This window comes from Photinus pyralis, unplaced genomic scaffold, assembly GCF_008802855.1.
Source record: "Photinus pyralis isolate 1611_PpyrPB1 unplaced genomic scaffold, Ppyr1.3 Ppyr1.4_LG9, whole genome shotgun sequence".
NCBI lineage: Eukaryota > Metazoa > Arthropoda > Insecta > Coleoptera > Lampyridae > Photinus > Photinus pyralis.
In genome coordinates this window covers 191,714-206,436 of record NW_022170878.1, presented here as the reverse complement: position 1 = coordinate 206,436, position 14,723 = coordinate 191,714, and the positions used below count along the sequence as shown (strand labels likewise).

The 14,723-nt window shown below is 32.9% G+C and overlaps 1 protein-coding gene and 1 long non-coding RNA gene across 2 annotated transcripts; one reads left to right on the top strand and one right to left on the bottom strand.

Annotated features, from left to right (window-relative positions):
* Positions 1–8,167: 8,167 nt before the first annotated feature.
* On the bottom strand, positions 8,168–8,979 carry LOC116180658. The gene is made up of 3 exons (XM_031500759.1): positions 8,976–8,979; positions 8,830–8,852; positions 8,168–8,783 (listed from the first exon to the last, which is right to left on the bottom strand). Exons 1-3 carry the CDS (start codon positions 8,977–8,979, stop codon positions 8,430–8,432), a joined length of 381 nt encoding a protein of 126 aa, XP_031356619.1. The 3' UTR covers positions 8,168–8,429.
* A 4,765-nt stretch (positions 8,980–13,744) lies between these two features.
* On the top strand, positions 13,745–14,255 carry LOC116180123. Its single transcript, XR_004147077.1, has 3 exons — positions 13,745–13,837; positions 13,902–14,095; positions 14,147–14,255. It is a non-coding gene; the product is annotated as an uncharacterized LOC116180123 (long non-coding RNA).
* The last annotated feature ends 468 nt before the right edge of the window (positions 14,256–14,723 follow it).

The window sequence follows — 14,723 nt, the reverse complement described above, 5'->3', positions numbered from 1 at the left end:
CGATATTTTATCTTCAATAGATTCTGGAAATAGTTGTGTACTTGCACTGTTAGATTTTAGCAAGGCTTTTGACACCATTAACCATTCGATGCTACTAGCAATATTTAATTATATTGGGTTTGGGGATAGTGCGATAAACTTATTCTCTATTTAAAACACAGATCTCAGATGGTAAAGTGCAATAACAACATATCCGAACCACGAGCCGTTTTTAAAGGTGTACCACAAGGTTCAATATTGGGTCCTACATTGTTCCTAATCTATACAAGTGCTCTGTGTAAACAATTGAAGCATTGTAACATTCATATGTATGCGGACGACACGCAGATTTACTACTCATTTTGTCATACTGAACTACACGAGGCTTTTGAGAAAATCAACTACGACTTGAAAGTTACCCGTGATTTTTGCCAAAAACATGCTTTGCAGCTTAATCCCGCTAAGTGTAATGCCATGTTATTTAGTAATAAGTTAACAAAATCCCAAATGCCCAGAATGCACATTAATAATCTGGCCATCCCATTTGTGGATAAATGTAAGAATCTAGGCGTAATTATTCTTGACACATCCCTTAGGTTTAGACCTCACGTTACAATGTGCATTCAGAGAGCATTTTTGAACTTGAGATTATTGTTTCCCCATAAATTCTATTTGAGTACTTCAATTAAGTTAATGTTATGCAACTCTCTGGTGTTATCACATTTTGCTCACTGTTCCCCGGTTTACTCATCCTGTATTACCCATGATACAACGCATAGTATTCAACGTGTTCCGAATTCTTGTCTCCGCTTTGTATACGGAATCTCTAAATATGACCACATTACTCATAAGTTAAAGGACGCAATTGGCTATCAATGACGAGTAGACGGCATCTCCAAAATGCTGTTTTATTTCATAAAATCATTTCCGATAAGCGGCCACCATACTTATACAATAAGATCAGATTTAGGACTGACATTCACAATTTAAATCTTAGGCATAGAGGGCTACTAACTATACCTCAACATAAAACAGCACTATTTGAGCGGTCATTTAGCTACACCATTGCTGTGATGTACAATGCATTGCCGTCGCCTCTTAAGAGTTTACCAACTCGTCAGTTCAAAAAACAATTGTTTAACCTTTTATTTCACTCTTTAATTTGATTTCGTGTTACTGTTGATTATTCCTGTTCGTATTGTCTTTTATCTTTCAATCTGTTCATTCATCATTTCACTATACCTACTTAGTAAGTAGTTATTCTAAAATAATTTTATTTTCTTTCGCTGTTTTGCTCTGTACAAATATTCTCTGTTTTGTCATGGTGTAGATGGAAGAGCAGCGTTTTGCTGAATCTATGCCGAGGTTCTAAAAAAAAATTTTTTTTTTGGAATAAATATGATTATTATTATTATTATTATTATTAAATGTCATAAGGTAAAATTAATTTCGTTGCCCATTTTTTAATGGTGTTCTAAACCTGGACATTCACCTTTTAGCCTTTGGTCGAGTTCGACTATGGTTGGAAAACGTTTTTCCATATAAAAATTGAACATTTGTCGTCTACCACTTTTTGGCTTTGCTCCTGAAACTGTACGTCATTTCATTAGATACTTTTTGAACTGTTTTTTTTTTGCTACGCATTGTACCGTGTGACCTATTTTGGTTGAAACATTTTTGGACCACCGTTTCTGAGATTTGACCCAAAGTTGGTATTTTTAAATGCAACACCCTGTATCTCCTAACTCTTATTTTAAATTTGAAAGCGAAACGTTTTGCTCCGATAGCAGTAAAGAGTGGCAGAAAGGTGCATTTGAATTAATTAGATCAATATCGGGAATGAAATCTTAGTAATGCATAATACTAATGCATCTTTGTAATTAAAGATTTGAAATAATAAATTATTAATTATAAAATGCCTATTGCCTAAGAACGGCAACCGCTTCATAAATAAATAAATAAATAAATGAATAAATGCCTTCTAAACGAATGATTTTATCAGAGTACCTAATCATTAACACCCCGAAAAGACGTAGCTATGTGAGAATCATATGTTTGGGTGACTGTAATATTAACGTTTTAAACGATAACAATATTTTGTGCCGAAGGTTCCAAACTTGTGCCAAATAGAATCTCACGTTGCGTGCCAATGACGTATAAAACAACCCCAAATGAAATTCTAATTAAAAAATTAAGCGCGATATTAATGAAACAAATTTCCGTTGGGTACCTACTCTGTGAACATTTCTAAAGCGTTTTCCCGGGCCGGGAATAAATTCGTTTCGGCGCTTGCACATGACAGGTGCCCATATTCAATCGTTACACAACATTCCAAGGGTTTCCTGTTAAAAAGTCGCCTATTATAAAACGCCCTTAATTGCTTTCATTTTCCTTCTTGAAATTTTAGGTTCGACGTCGATCGATCGTAATTATATGGGGGAATGACTCGTAGGAGTTTTGCTCTTAGCTGCTGGGAACAACCGTTAGTTTTACTATGCGCTTCCTTTTTCCTCGTCAACTTACACCTGCAACTATTAAAATGGCCTTTTAAAAAATGGTAACTTCCTTAATACGCAAATGTAATTAAATACTGGCGTAGGTACAAGTAGTAGAAACGCTTAACTGGAAGTTGCGGAATGCGGCTGATTGCTTTTTGTCAATTTAGATATCGACAGTAATAAACACGATGGAAGATCGAGAAAGCTGAACGTTTGTCTATAGTAATGTACAGAGCCGAACTCCTACCTACATTTTAAGAGCTACGCGGGCAGTTAAATTAGGTAACTAGTGTGATCCTTTACGCTGAAAAAACTAATGACAAAAAACGCACTTTTGTTCTAACGGTATACGATATCTCCATTATACTGCGATCGCACCTTCAAATGCAGTATGGGGTTTTATGGACTGTATGCCTCTCTTGCTAATTAGCGTCTAACTTCACGCTATCCTTGTTCCTCACAAGCAGAACGTATACATACCGTACATAATGAACACAGAATCTACGCAGAATCTACACAGAAACTACGCAAAAACTACACAGAATCTACATAGAATCTACATAATATCTACGGAGAACCTACATAGAATCTACGCAAAATCTACGCAGAATATAAGAAGAATCTACCCCAATTACACAGAATCTACACAGAAACTACGCAGAGTCTACTCAGAATCTACTGAGAATCTACTCAGAATCTGCACTGAATCTGCACGGAATCTACACGGAATCTACACAGAATCTACACAGAATCTACACAGAATTTATACAGAATCTACACGGAATCTACACAGAATCTACATAGAATCTACACAGGTTCTGAACAGAGACTAGACAATATCTACACAGAATGTACACAGGATGTACACAAAATCTACCCATAATCTATATAGAATCTACATAAAATATACACAGATTGTACAAAGAAATATACACAGAATCTACACAAATATATAAAGAATCTACTCTGAACCTACACTGAACTTATAAGGAAATACAGATGCTGCAGCTTATCTCCACAAAACAGTAAAGGATCTAAACAGAGCTTTGCCACAATTTATCCATAATATACTCAAATTGTTCAGCGAATCTTCACCTCATGATTGATACAGAAACTACAGCTACAACAGTCAAAAATACAGTTTCACCATTGTGATGGTCTTCGGAAGCTTGAAGAATGAACGGTGCAACTAGTTACATAAAAAGAAACTAAATTTTAATCAGCGGAAGAATTACATTAATAATAATGTTTATTCGTTAAACATGAACTGTACAGGGTGGCCAAATAAGAATGCGATGTACTGTATCTGGGAACCTGTCCATCGTAGAGGCTTGCGGTAAAAAAATTTATTACTAAAACGGCCACGAGAAAAACCTGGAAATATTTTTAAGTTTCTGCAATGGCCGCTAGGGGGCGTAACTGCAATCTGGAATTTAAAAAAGTGATTTTTCTGTGAATTCCGCTATATTAACCTAACAAAAAAATGTCCGGTCTTTGAAGTTGACGATAATCTGAACCTTTTTTGTGTGATAATTTTTCCTGTATCTCTAAAAATGAAGTGGTGGGGGGCATTCAAAGGTTTCCGTAAAGAACACCCTGTATCTTCTAAACGACTGAGTCGATTTTAACAAACTCGGGTTAATTGAAAAGGGTTATTCTTCGGCTACAAATATTATAATATTTGAAGTTTTGTTAGTTTTACATATCACCGCTTGACGGCTTTTTTCGACATTCCGACAGATACCTATGGTTAATTTTCTGAAAAAAATTAAATGCGTTGGTTTATTTTTTTTCATGAAAAAGTAGCTAAATGATGCCTAAACAAGAAACCGAAAACCGCATCTCGATATCTTGTTCCTAACCTAAAATTTAGGAAGAAAATGTTATACCCTCAATATTTTATTTTTTTAAGCTAATTTTTCCGTAATTATTTTTATTATATAAGTTGTGGCCCGAAGGTGGATCGATTTAAAAAAACTTTTAATGACGCAGTAAATGCTCGAAATGCTGGCTATCACGATATTAACCATTTATGTCGGAATGTCGAAAAAAGCCCTCAAGTGGTGATATGTGAAACTAACAAAACTTCAAATAGTATTTTTGAACTCACCCGAGTTTGTTTAAATCGGCTCAGCCGTTTCGAAGATTCAGGGCGTTTTTTACGGAAACCTTTGAATACCCCCCGCCACTTCATTTTTAGAGATACAGGAAAAATTGTCAAACAAAAATATTTTCCAGGTTTTTTTCGTGGCCGTTTTAGTAATAAATTTTTTTACCGCAAGCCTCTACGATGGATAGATTCTCAGATACAGTACCTCGCATTCTGAGTTGGCCACCCTGTACACAATCGTATTAGATTTTACTTCACGGCCGTTTTGGCGGAACAGTACGAAATCTCGTGCGTCACCAGGAGGTTGCCAAAAACAGTCGGTTTCGGAACGGCTTCGAAATCAGACGGAGGAAACGGAAAACTCGGTCTCTGGCGCAAAGGCTAAAACAACATTACGGCACGCAAAAACAAAATCTACAGAAAATCTGCCCAAAATCTAAAAAAAATTTACAGAAAATTTACAAAAAATTTACAGAAAATCTATCGAAAATCTACGGAAAATCTGCAAAAAATCTACAGAAAACCTACAGACAATCAGCACAAATTTTACACAAAATTTAAAGAAAATCTACAAAAAATTTACTGAAAATCTGCAAAAAATCTACAGAAAACCTACAGAAAATCAGCACAAATTTTACACAAAATTAACAAAAAATCTACAGAATATCTACAGAAAATCTACAGAAAATCGACCGAAAATACATAAAAAACCTGCAAAAAATCTAAAGAAAAGCTACAGAAAATCTATAGAAAATTACAGAAAATTATGGAAGATCTATAGAAAATCTGCACAAAATCTACCGAAAATTTACGGAAAATCTGAAAAAAATTTTCAGAAAATTTACAGAAAATCTGCCCAAAATCTAAAGAAAAATTACAGAAAATTTACAAAAAATTTACAGAAAATCTAACGAAAATCTACTGAAAATCTGCAAAAAATCTACAGAAAACCTTCATACAATCAGCACAAATCTTACACAAAATTTAAAGAAAATCTACAAAGAATTTACTGAAACTCTGCAAAAAATTTACAGAAAAGCTACAGAATATCCATAGAAAATTACAGAAAATTATAGAAATTCTACAGAAAATATGCACAAAATCTACCGAAAATCTAAGGAAAATTTGCAAAAATTTTACAGAAAATCTGCCCAAAATTTGCACAAAATGTAAAAAAAATTTACAAAAAATTTACAGAAAATATCCCGAACATTACGGAAAATCTGAAAAAATTTACAGAAAATCAGCACAAATTTTGCACAAAATTTAAAGAAAATCTACAGAAAATTAACAAAAAAATCTACAGAATATCTACAGGAAATCTACAGAAAATGTACCGAAAAAGTACAGAAAATTTACAAAAAATCTACCGAAAATCTACCAAAACTATACAAAAAATTTGCAAAAAAATCTACAAAAAATTTACTGAAAATCTGCAAACAATCTACAGAAAAGCTACAGAAAATCCATAGAAAATTACACAAAATTATAGAAAATCTGTACAAAATCTACCGAAAATCTACGGAAAATTTGCAAAAAATTTACAGAAAATCTACAGAAAATCTGTCCACAATTTACACAAAATCTAAAGAAAATTTAAAGAAAATCTACAGAAAATTAACAAAAAATCAACAGAAAATCAACAGAAAATGTACCGAAAATATACAAAAAATGTACAACGAATTTACACAAAATCTACCGAAAATCTACGGAAAATCTGCAAAAATGTACAAAGAATTTACTGAAAATTTGCAAAAAATACAGAAAGTCCATAGAAAATTAGAGAAAATTATAGAAAATCTACAGAAAATTTACAAGGACACACAACATCTACACATAATCTACACAAAATATACCCAAGACACAGAATTCGTACACAGACGGAGGATCTGCACAGAATTAAAAAATCTACGCGGTTTATTGGTGTTTTTGTTTTACATTTGCAGTTCAACAGTTGCAAGTAGTTGCAATGCTTCCAGCCTTTTCTTTGTTTGTTGCATCAATTTGTGCGCTTATAACAAAATGGCGCATTTTTGAGACAAATTAAAGCAGGAGTGACCAGATCATTTGGTAGATATGCGCGTGATCACAAAAAAAAGATTTTACTTCTTAGGAATTGAGATAATGAGCTTGGATGTTTTTTTCAATGAAACTGGTGTTGAATAACGATATTGACATAATTTGGTCATAACACGTGCTAAAAACGAATTGAAAAAGTCCGCAAATGGAGTGGTAGCGTTAGAATTTCAAATCATATACGTGAATTTGTAACACCTTCCAGTTAAGTATGAGAATTCATAATATCCGTAAATAATGATGGAATATTGTGGACTCTCAAGTAATTTAATGTAAATTTGTTTCCATAAAATCGTCTTTGACGGCAAACATTAATGTCCAATAGTCATCCGTGAACAACAAAATTATCATACAAGTGGAAAGTAAATGGTGAGCGTTGCGTAACAAAACTTCGCATTTGAGGATAAAGGTAATATTATACACCTATTTAATTAATTGAAGATTCATAAAATCTTGCTTTTTAACAAATACTGTGCAGTATTTAGTTGATGTGATGGTATTAGGGCTGGCCCTTAGGTAATAGAATATGCTATATTGTTTATATATACATATACACAGCAATAAAAGGATTTACACAGGGTTTACACAAAATTCCCATGGAAGCTATATAGAATCTACACAAAATCAACAGCTAATATTCAAAAAATGTACAAAATCACCACAAAGTTGACACAAAGCCTATAGAAAATCTACACAAAATCTATGCAAAAGCTACATAAAATGTACACAGAATCCACACAAGAAAAACGAAAAAAGTACATGTACACAAAATGTACACAAAATATACACAAAATGTACACAAAATGTACACAAAAGTACACAAAATGTACACAAAATGTTCACAAAATGTACACAAAATGTACACAAAATGTACACAAAATGTACACAAAATGTACACAAAATGTACACAAAATGTACACAAAATGTACACAAAATGTACACAAAATGCACACAAAATGTACACAAAATGTACATGAAATGTACACGAAATGTACACAAAATGTACACAAAATGGACACAAAATGTTCACAAAATGTTCACAAAATGTACACAAAATGTACCCAAAATGTACACAAAATGTACACAAAATGTACACAAAATGTACACAAAATGTACACAAACTGTACACAAAATGTACATGAAATGTACACGAAATGTACACAAAATGTACACAAAATGGACACAAAATGTTCACAAAATGTACACGAAATGTACACAAAATGTACACAAAATGGACACAAAATGATCACAAAATGTTCACAAAATGTACACAAAATGTACACAAAATGTACACAAAATGTACACAAAAGTACACAAAATGTACACAAAATGTACACAAAATGTACACAAAATGTACACAAAATGTACACGAAATGTACACAAAATGTACACAAAAGTACACAAAATGTACACAAAATGTTCACAAACTGTTCACAAAATGTACACAAAATGTACACAAAATGTACACAAAAATACTTTTCTTATTTTTGACTTTAGAACAATATGACACATGACAACATTTATTGACAATTATAATATTCTCTACCTAGTGGGGATTTCGTATATAAATATAGGGTGTTGCATTAGCAAAAAAGTACATTTACGAACTATTCCCATGCCTACCAAATATGCAAGAAAAGTTTATCATTATTACTTATGTCATTATAATATATTACATTAGAATTATATAACTGAAAACTTATATGATTAAAAAGCGGTCATCATAGAGTTTCAAAACCAGTTTCGTTTATGGTAACATCAGCACATTAACCCGCCAAGTCCTGGTAAAATTTCGTCACGCAAACGTCAAAATTGAAAGCTCTCTCGCATCCATCTGTTCCGACTTTCATTTGGTCACTGCAGGCCTTAACACCTTCCTCCGTGGCTATTTCAAAAGTTTGAATTAGGAACTCTCCATCCAAGGTGCCATCCTCCCTCAGGATATTAAAAGCCTTATACAAGCACTCGATGTAGCACTGAAACGGCCTCCCTTCGGGATACACGAGTGTATCCCAAAACTTATCCGCAACGCTCGCGTTTAGGCCAGACCGCGCCACGCATTCGGGATGTTCGGCATCGATGCGAATCTTCAAATCGTGTGTGACATCGTCCAGTCTTCTCTAAAACGAGCATATTTTCGGTTGGGAAAATTGAGGGTACACTTACCGTGGAGAAATATGCGAAGCTCGCTGGTAGGATTAGTAAGACCACAAAGGCGATTAATCAACTCGGCGGACATGTCTGCAAATGCAAAGTTTTCTATGCAACGCTCACTATTTATTTTCCACTTGTATGATAATTTTGTTGCTCACCCATGACTATTTTTCCCTTTAGAATTGGACATTAATGTTTGCCGTAAAAGAGGATTTCATGGAAACAAATTTAAGTACATTAAATTACTTGAGAGGCCACAATTTTCCATCATTATTTATGCATATTATAGATTCCCATTCTTAACTAGAGGGTGTTACAAATTCAGGTACTGTTTCTTCTTGCAATTAAGAATGAGAAAAATCAAAAATTACGTTTTCAATTCTGTTTATTTTGACAACAACTCAAAAACAACTTTTTTGTTACTATCTTGTTATATAACTTGATTATTTAATCAAATTGTGCTAACATAGCCAGCCGCATTAAACGATTCGTTTAATTATTCATCTTCATTAAGCAATGGACATAAATTACGTACTGCCCGCTTATATAGTCCAGATTTTGTTTTAATAGTCGCTACTCTGATGATGTTATCATCACCGGGATGAACTTCAATAACTCGTCCAATTTTCCAGTGCGCAGGAGGTGTATTATTTTCTTTAATTAACACGATAGTCCCTGGTTTAACATTATCTTGTGCTGTTTTCCATTTTGTACGAATTTGGAGATCTCCAAGGTAGTCCATTGACCAGCGATTCCAAAATTGTTGTTGTAGCTTTGATAAATACTGCCACCTGGATAATCTATTAGTGGGAATCTCCACGAAGTCAGTATTCGGTATGGCCGTAAGTCGACGACCAATAAGGAAATGAGAAGGATGATAGTCATTAGGGGAAGAAGAAAGCGGGTAAAGAGGGCGCGAGTTAAGTAAACATTCTATTTCAACAATTACTGTTAAATACTCTTCATATGTAAGTAATGCATAGCCTAAAACCCGTTTTAGATGAAATTTAGTTGATTTTACGCCTGCTTCTGCTAGGCCGTTGAAATGTGGTGATGAAGCTGGGGAAAAATGCCACTTAATCCCTTCATAAATTAAAGACTTTTTAAATTGATCTACATTTTTGTTAAGAAATTCAAACATAGTTTTTAAGTCATTATTTGCTCCTATAAAATTACTACCATTGTCACTGAATATGTTATGTGGTTTTCCTCTTCTAGATGCAAATCTTCTAAATGCAGCTAAAAATGCGTTAGTAGAGAGATCAGACACTAATTCAAGATGACATGCCTTAGTAGAAAAACATACAAATATACAAATATATGCTTTCGTTATTTTGCATCCTCGTCCTTGTCTATCTTTTAATTTAATTGGACCACAATAATCAACCGCACAATTGGTAAATGGTGGTGACGGAGTGACTCTTAACTTTGGCAACTGTGCCATTATAAGAGCAAAAGAATTTGCTGCGCGTCTACGACAAATCACGCAATTTTTTATTACTGTTTTTGCAGTCATACGCGCAGACAATGGCCAAAATCTTTCTCTTATAATAGCAATGAGAGAATTAGGGCCGCAATGTAAATTCTTTGTGTGTTCATATTTAAACAAAAGTTTAGTAAAGTAATGTGATCGAGGGAGTATAATTGGATGTTTTTTCTCATATGCAAGTAAAGCTTTACTGAGTCGACCTGTAAGTTTTATCAAGCCATCATTATCGAGAAAAGGCGTTAATGAATTTAATTTACTACGCTTAGGACATTCCTTTCCCAATAAAAAGGCTTGGTACTCATTAGGAAAACTTTCTTGTTGAATTACCTTTACGATTTTATTAAGTGCATTATTGCGTTCAATTAATGAAAGATGCCCAGTATTAATTTTAGAAGAATTCCGACTATTATTGATGAATCTTAAAACCCAACACATTACTGATACTAGTTTATTAAAATTCGAAAATTTTGAAATTAAATTACTTATTTGGTTTTGAAATTGCACTATTGTTAATATTATAGGTTTTGGAGTTTTTAACTCAGGTAGGTCAATATTATTGTCATTGCATTCTGAAAAATACTTAGTGGTACTACATAACCTTTCTGGACCAAACCACCATAAACTATTAGATATTATTTCCTTTGGATATAAACCACGAGATATTAAATCCGCAGGATTATGGTTTGTTGATACATACTTCCACGAATGTGAATTAGTTAACTCCAATATTTTTTAAATACGATTCGCAACAAATGTTTTTAATATGTTAAGTGGAGTACTTATCCATCTTAAAACAACAGTAGAATCGGTCCATAAAATGCAATTATCAAATTGAATTCTAGACGATTTGAGTACTTTATTTACTAACTCTGAAAGTAATACTGCACCACAAAGCTCAAGTTTGGGTATTGTTAATTCTTTAACTGGGGCAACTATGGACTTTGCTGCAAGTAAATGAATTTGCACATTTCCAAATTTGTCTGCTGATCTTATATAACAACAACCACCGTATGCTAAACGACTAGCATCGCAAAAACCATGCAACTCATTTATAATTGAATTCGGTAACCGTGTACAGCGTGGTACTTTCAGATTATTTAATATTTGCAAATTCTTGTTGAATTCTTTCCATTGAATATATAATTCATGTGGTAAGGGTTCATCCCAAGATAATTTAAATTGCCACAAATTTCGCATAAAAATTTTTGTTTTACATATTACGGGTGCAATTAGTCCTAATGGATCAAAGAGTTGAGCGATGTATGATAATACATTTCTTTTCGTCAGTGTATTTGGAATTAGGGTTGTATCAATTTTAAAACATAGTTGATCTTGGTAATGTAACCAAGGTAATCCAAGAGTTTTTAAGATGTTACAAGAACTATCTGAAACTGTTTGATGTTCAATATTTTTTAATAACGAATTACTAATAGGTACTTTGAATTATTTCGGAGCTATTAGATGCCCACTTACGTAACGGCATTTTTGCAGATTGTAATATGTTATAAATGTCCTTTGATGTTTGAATTAATTCTTGGGCAGAATCACATCCGGTTAATAAATCATCTACGTAGAAATCTTGAAGTATAGCTATGGAAGCTTTCGGAAAAATTGCTTGTGACTCTAATCCAAGTTGATGTAAACACCGTATTGCTAAAAAAGGTGCGCTTGATGTTCCATAAGTAATTGTATTTAGTTTATAAGTTTTAATATTATCTTTTGGATCTTCTCTCCAGAAAACTAATTGAAATTGCCTATCTTTATCATCAACAAGTATCTGCCTGTACATTTTTTCTATATCTGCACTTACAACGAATAAATTTTGGCGAAAACGAATCAAAATTGAAAATAGATCTGATTGAATAGTTGGCCCAACCATTTGTAAATCATTTAGTGACTTACCAGATGAAGTTTGTGCAGATGCGTTAAAAACGACACGCAGTTTTGTTGTTAAACTTGATTCACGAATTATTCCATGATGTGGCAAATAATAATTTGGAGTAAAAGGTTCTGACGTAAGTAATGTAAGTAATGTCATATGACCTAATTGAATATATTCTTGCATAAATTCATCATACTTCTTTTTTAGATTAAGATTTCTATTGAACCTTCTTTCTAAACATTGAAACATTTTTAATGCATAATTTTTAGAGTTTCCTAAATGTTGTGTTGTACAATCCTTAAAGGGAATTCGTACAATAAATTGTCCTGAAGAATCACGTTTGTACGTAGATTTAAAATGATCTTCGCACAATGTTTCTTCTTTTGACCATACACAAATATTGGGCACTGATTCTAACTCCCAAAATTTTGCAAGTTGTTCTTGTAATATAAAGTTATCGGAAACCTTCACTACATTACACGCAATAGTATGATCATTTTCTTGTGAATTTATTGATCCTGAAATAATCCATCCTAAAGAAGTATTCTGCAATATAGGTTTATTAAAACCTAAAGAAATTTGACCTTCGCGCAATAAATGCCAAAAGAGAGATGCACCGATTAATAAATCTACATCTTGCGGTTCGTAATAATTTGGATCCGCTAGTTTTACATGATTAGGTATTTTTAAAGAATTGTTTATTAATCTATCAGGTAATCGTCCTGTAATCTTAGGCGTAATTAAACAAGAAATTGTTGTAATGAACGAATTAATTCGCGATTTTATTATTAGTTCGCATTTATTTTGTATATTGCTCACTGAATTATTAATTCCTATCACAGATATTTTTGTTGGAATTTTTGTTAGACATAATTTATTAAACATACTTTCAGTAATAAAGCATGATTGTGATCCTGAGTCCAACAAAGCTCTACAAGCAAAGATATTACCTTGTGCACTCATCACATGTACTACCACAGTTGAAAGTAAAATATTAGAATGATTGCAATTACTGCTTAATAGTCATACTTATTTCTTCAACATCAGATACTTCATCATTTTCCTGAAATTCTGAAATTTGTCCCACATTTACTGGAGTCACTTCTTCGAAATGTAACAGTGTATGATGCCGTTTATGGCACTTTTTACAAGTATCAGATTTGCATGTTCGACTCGCATGATTAAATTGAATACAATTTGTACACAGACCTTTTTGTTTTACTAATTGGTACCTATCCTGAGGGGACAAATTTTCGAACTGTGCACATGCAAATATTAAGTGATTAGCATTACAAATCGGACAAGATGACGTTTTTGAATGATTTGACACAACCTTATTTGATGTGACATTTAAATTCATTTTAGGTTTACTATTATCGTATGACCTTTGACATTAATTGATTTTCATACAAACGTCAGCCTTTCTTTCTAAAAATGTTAACATTATCTTTAAACTGATCCTGTTGTTGTTATTTGCTTTATATTTCTCCCATTCTTTAAAGGTACATTCGTCCAATTTTTCGGAGATAGAAATCAACAGTAAAATCAGTGCTCAACCGGTACCTTTAGAAGTTGCAAACAACGAACGTTTTTATTTACAGAATCTACTAATTTTCTGATCGCTTCGGATGATTCTGTTTTGCAGTATGGTAACTTCAATAATGATTTTATGTGATCATCAATAAGTACTTCTTCTTTATTAAATCGTTTTAGGAGAAGTTCCCATGCTACAGTATAGTTATCATCGGAAAGCGTGATACTCTGAATGATTCTTAGGGCTTCATCGGATAATGTTGATTTTAAATATTGAAATTTCTGCACCTTAGAAAGATTTGAGTTACTATCTATAATTGCTGAAAAGCTGTCACGAAACTCCAACCACATATTCATGTCACCATTAAACTTTGGTAGCGTTAATTCTGGTAATTTTACATTCAGTGACATTGGCATATTTACAGAGGTTGACGGCAAGACATTTTCGATGGAAGAAATAGCTTTTGCTTTAGAAACTGATGAATAAAATAAAGTTTCAAATTCATTAAGCTCTTCTACATTATTTGTAGAAGTCGACCCTATTTCTTCTAGCTGAAGATGAATATGAGTAAATTCCTCAAGTATATTTTCAATTTTATTGATACGTAATTTAAGCTCAGATTTATTGAAATCGTCTTTTAAATCATTAATGTATGATGAGAAGGCATTAAGCTTGTTATAAAGAAATTCTCGTTTTACTAAAAGGGATTTTACATATGCTTTATTTTTATTTGACATTACTGGTCAAAATAAAATTCAGTGCGTTATGAATTATTTTAAAGCAAATTAGAATGATCACTCTTACCTCGCAAAAGAAATTGAGAATTTGTGGAAAGGATATTTGGTCGTTGACACTGTTAGATGATCCTCAAATGGACAGATATTGGATTCTTGTAGCTTCCGTTTGAATATTGTTGGTACGAATCGACGAATTGGTGATTCACGTTGTTTATTGCTTCGGTAGAATTGATTCTTCGTAAAGCACGAGGTTACTTTTTGCTC

What these genes read in the sequence shown, in the direction of transcription:
- LOC116180658 (XM_031500759.1), bottom strand. An exon ending in GCTTCGCATATTTCTCCACG is followed by an intron (nt 8,784 to 8,829) that starts GTAAGTGTACCC and finishes TGCTCGTTTTAG; the next exon opens with AGAAGACTGGACGATGTCAC.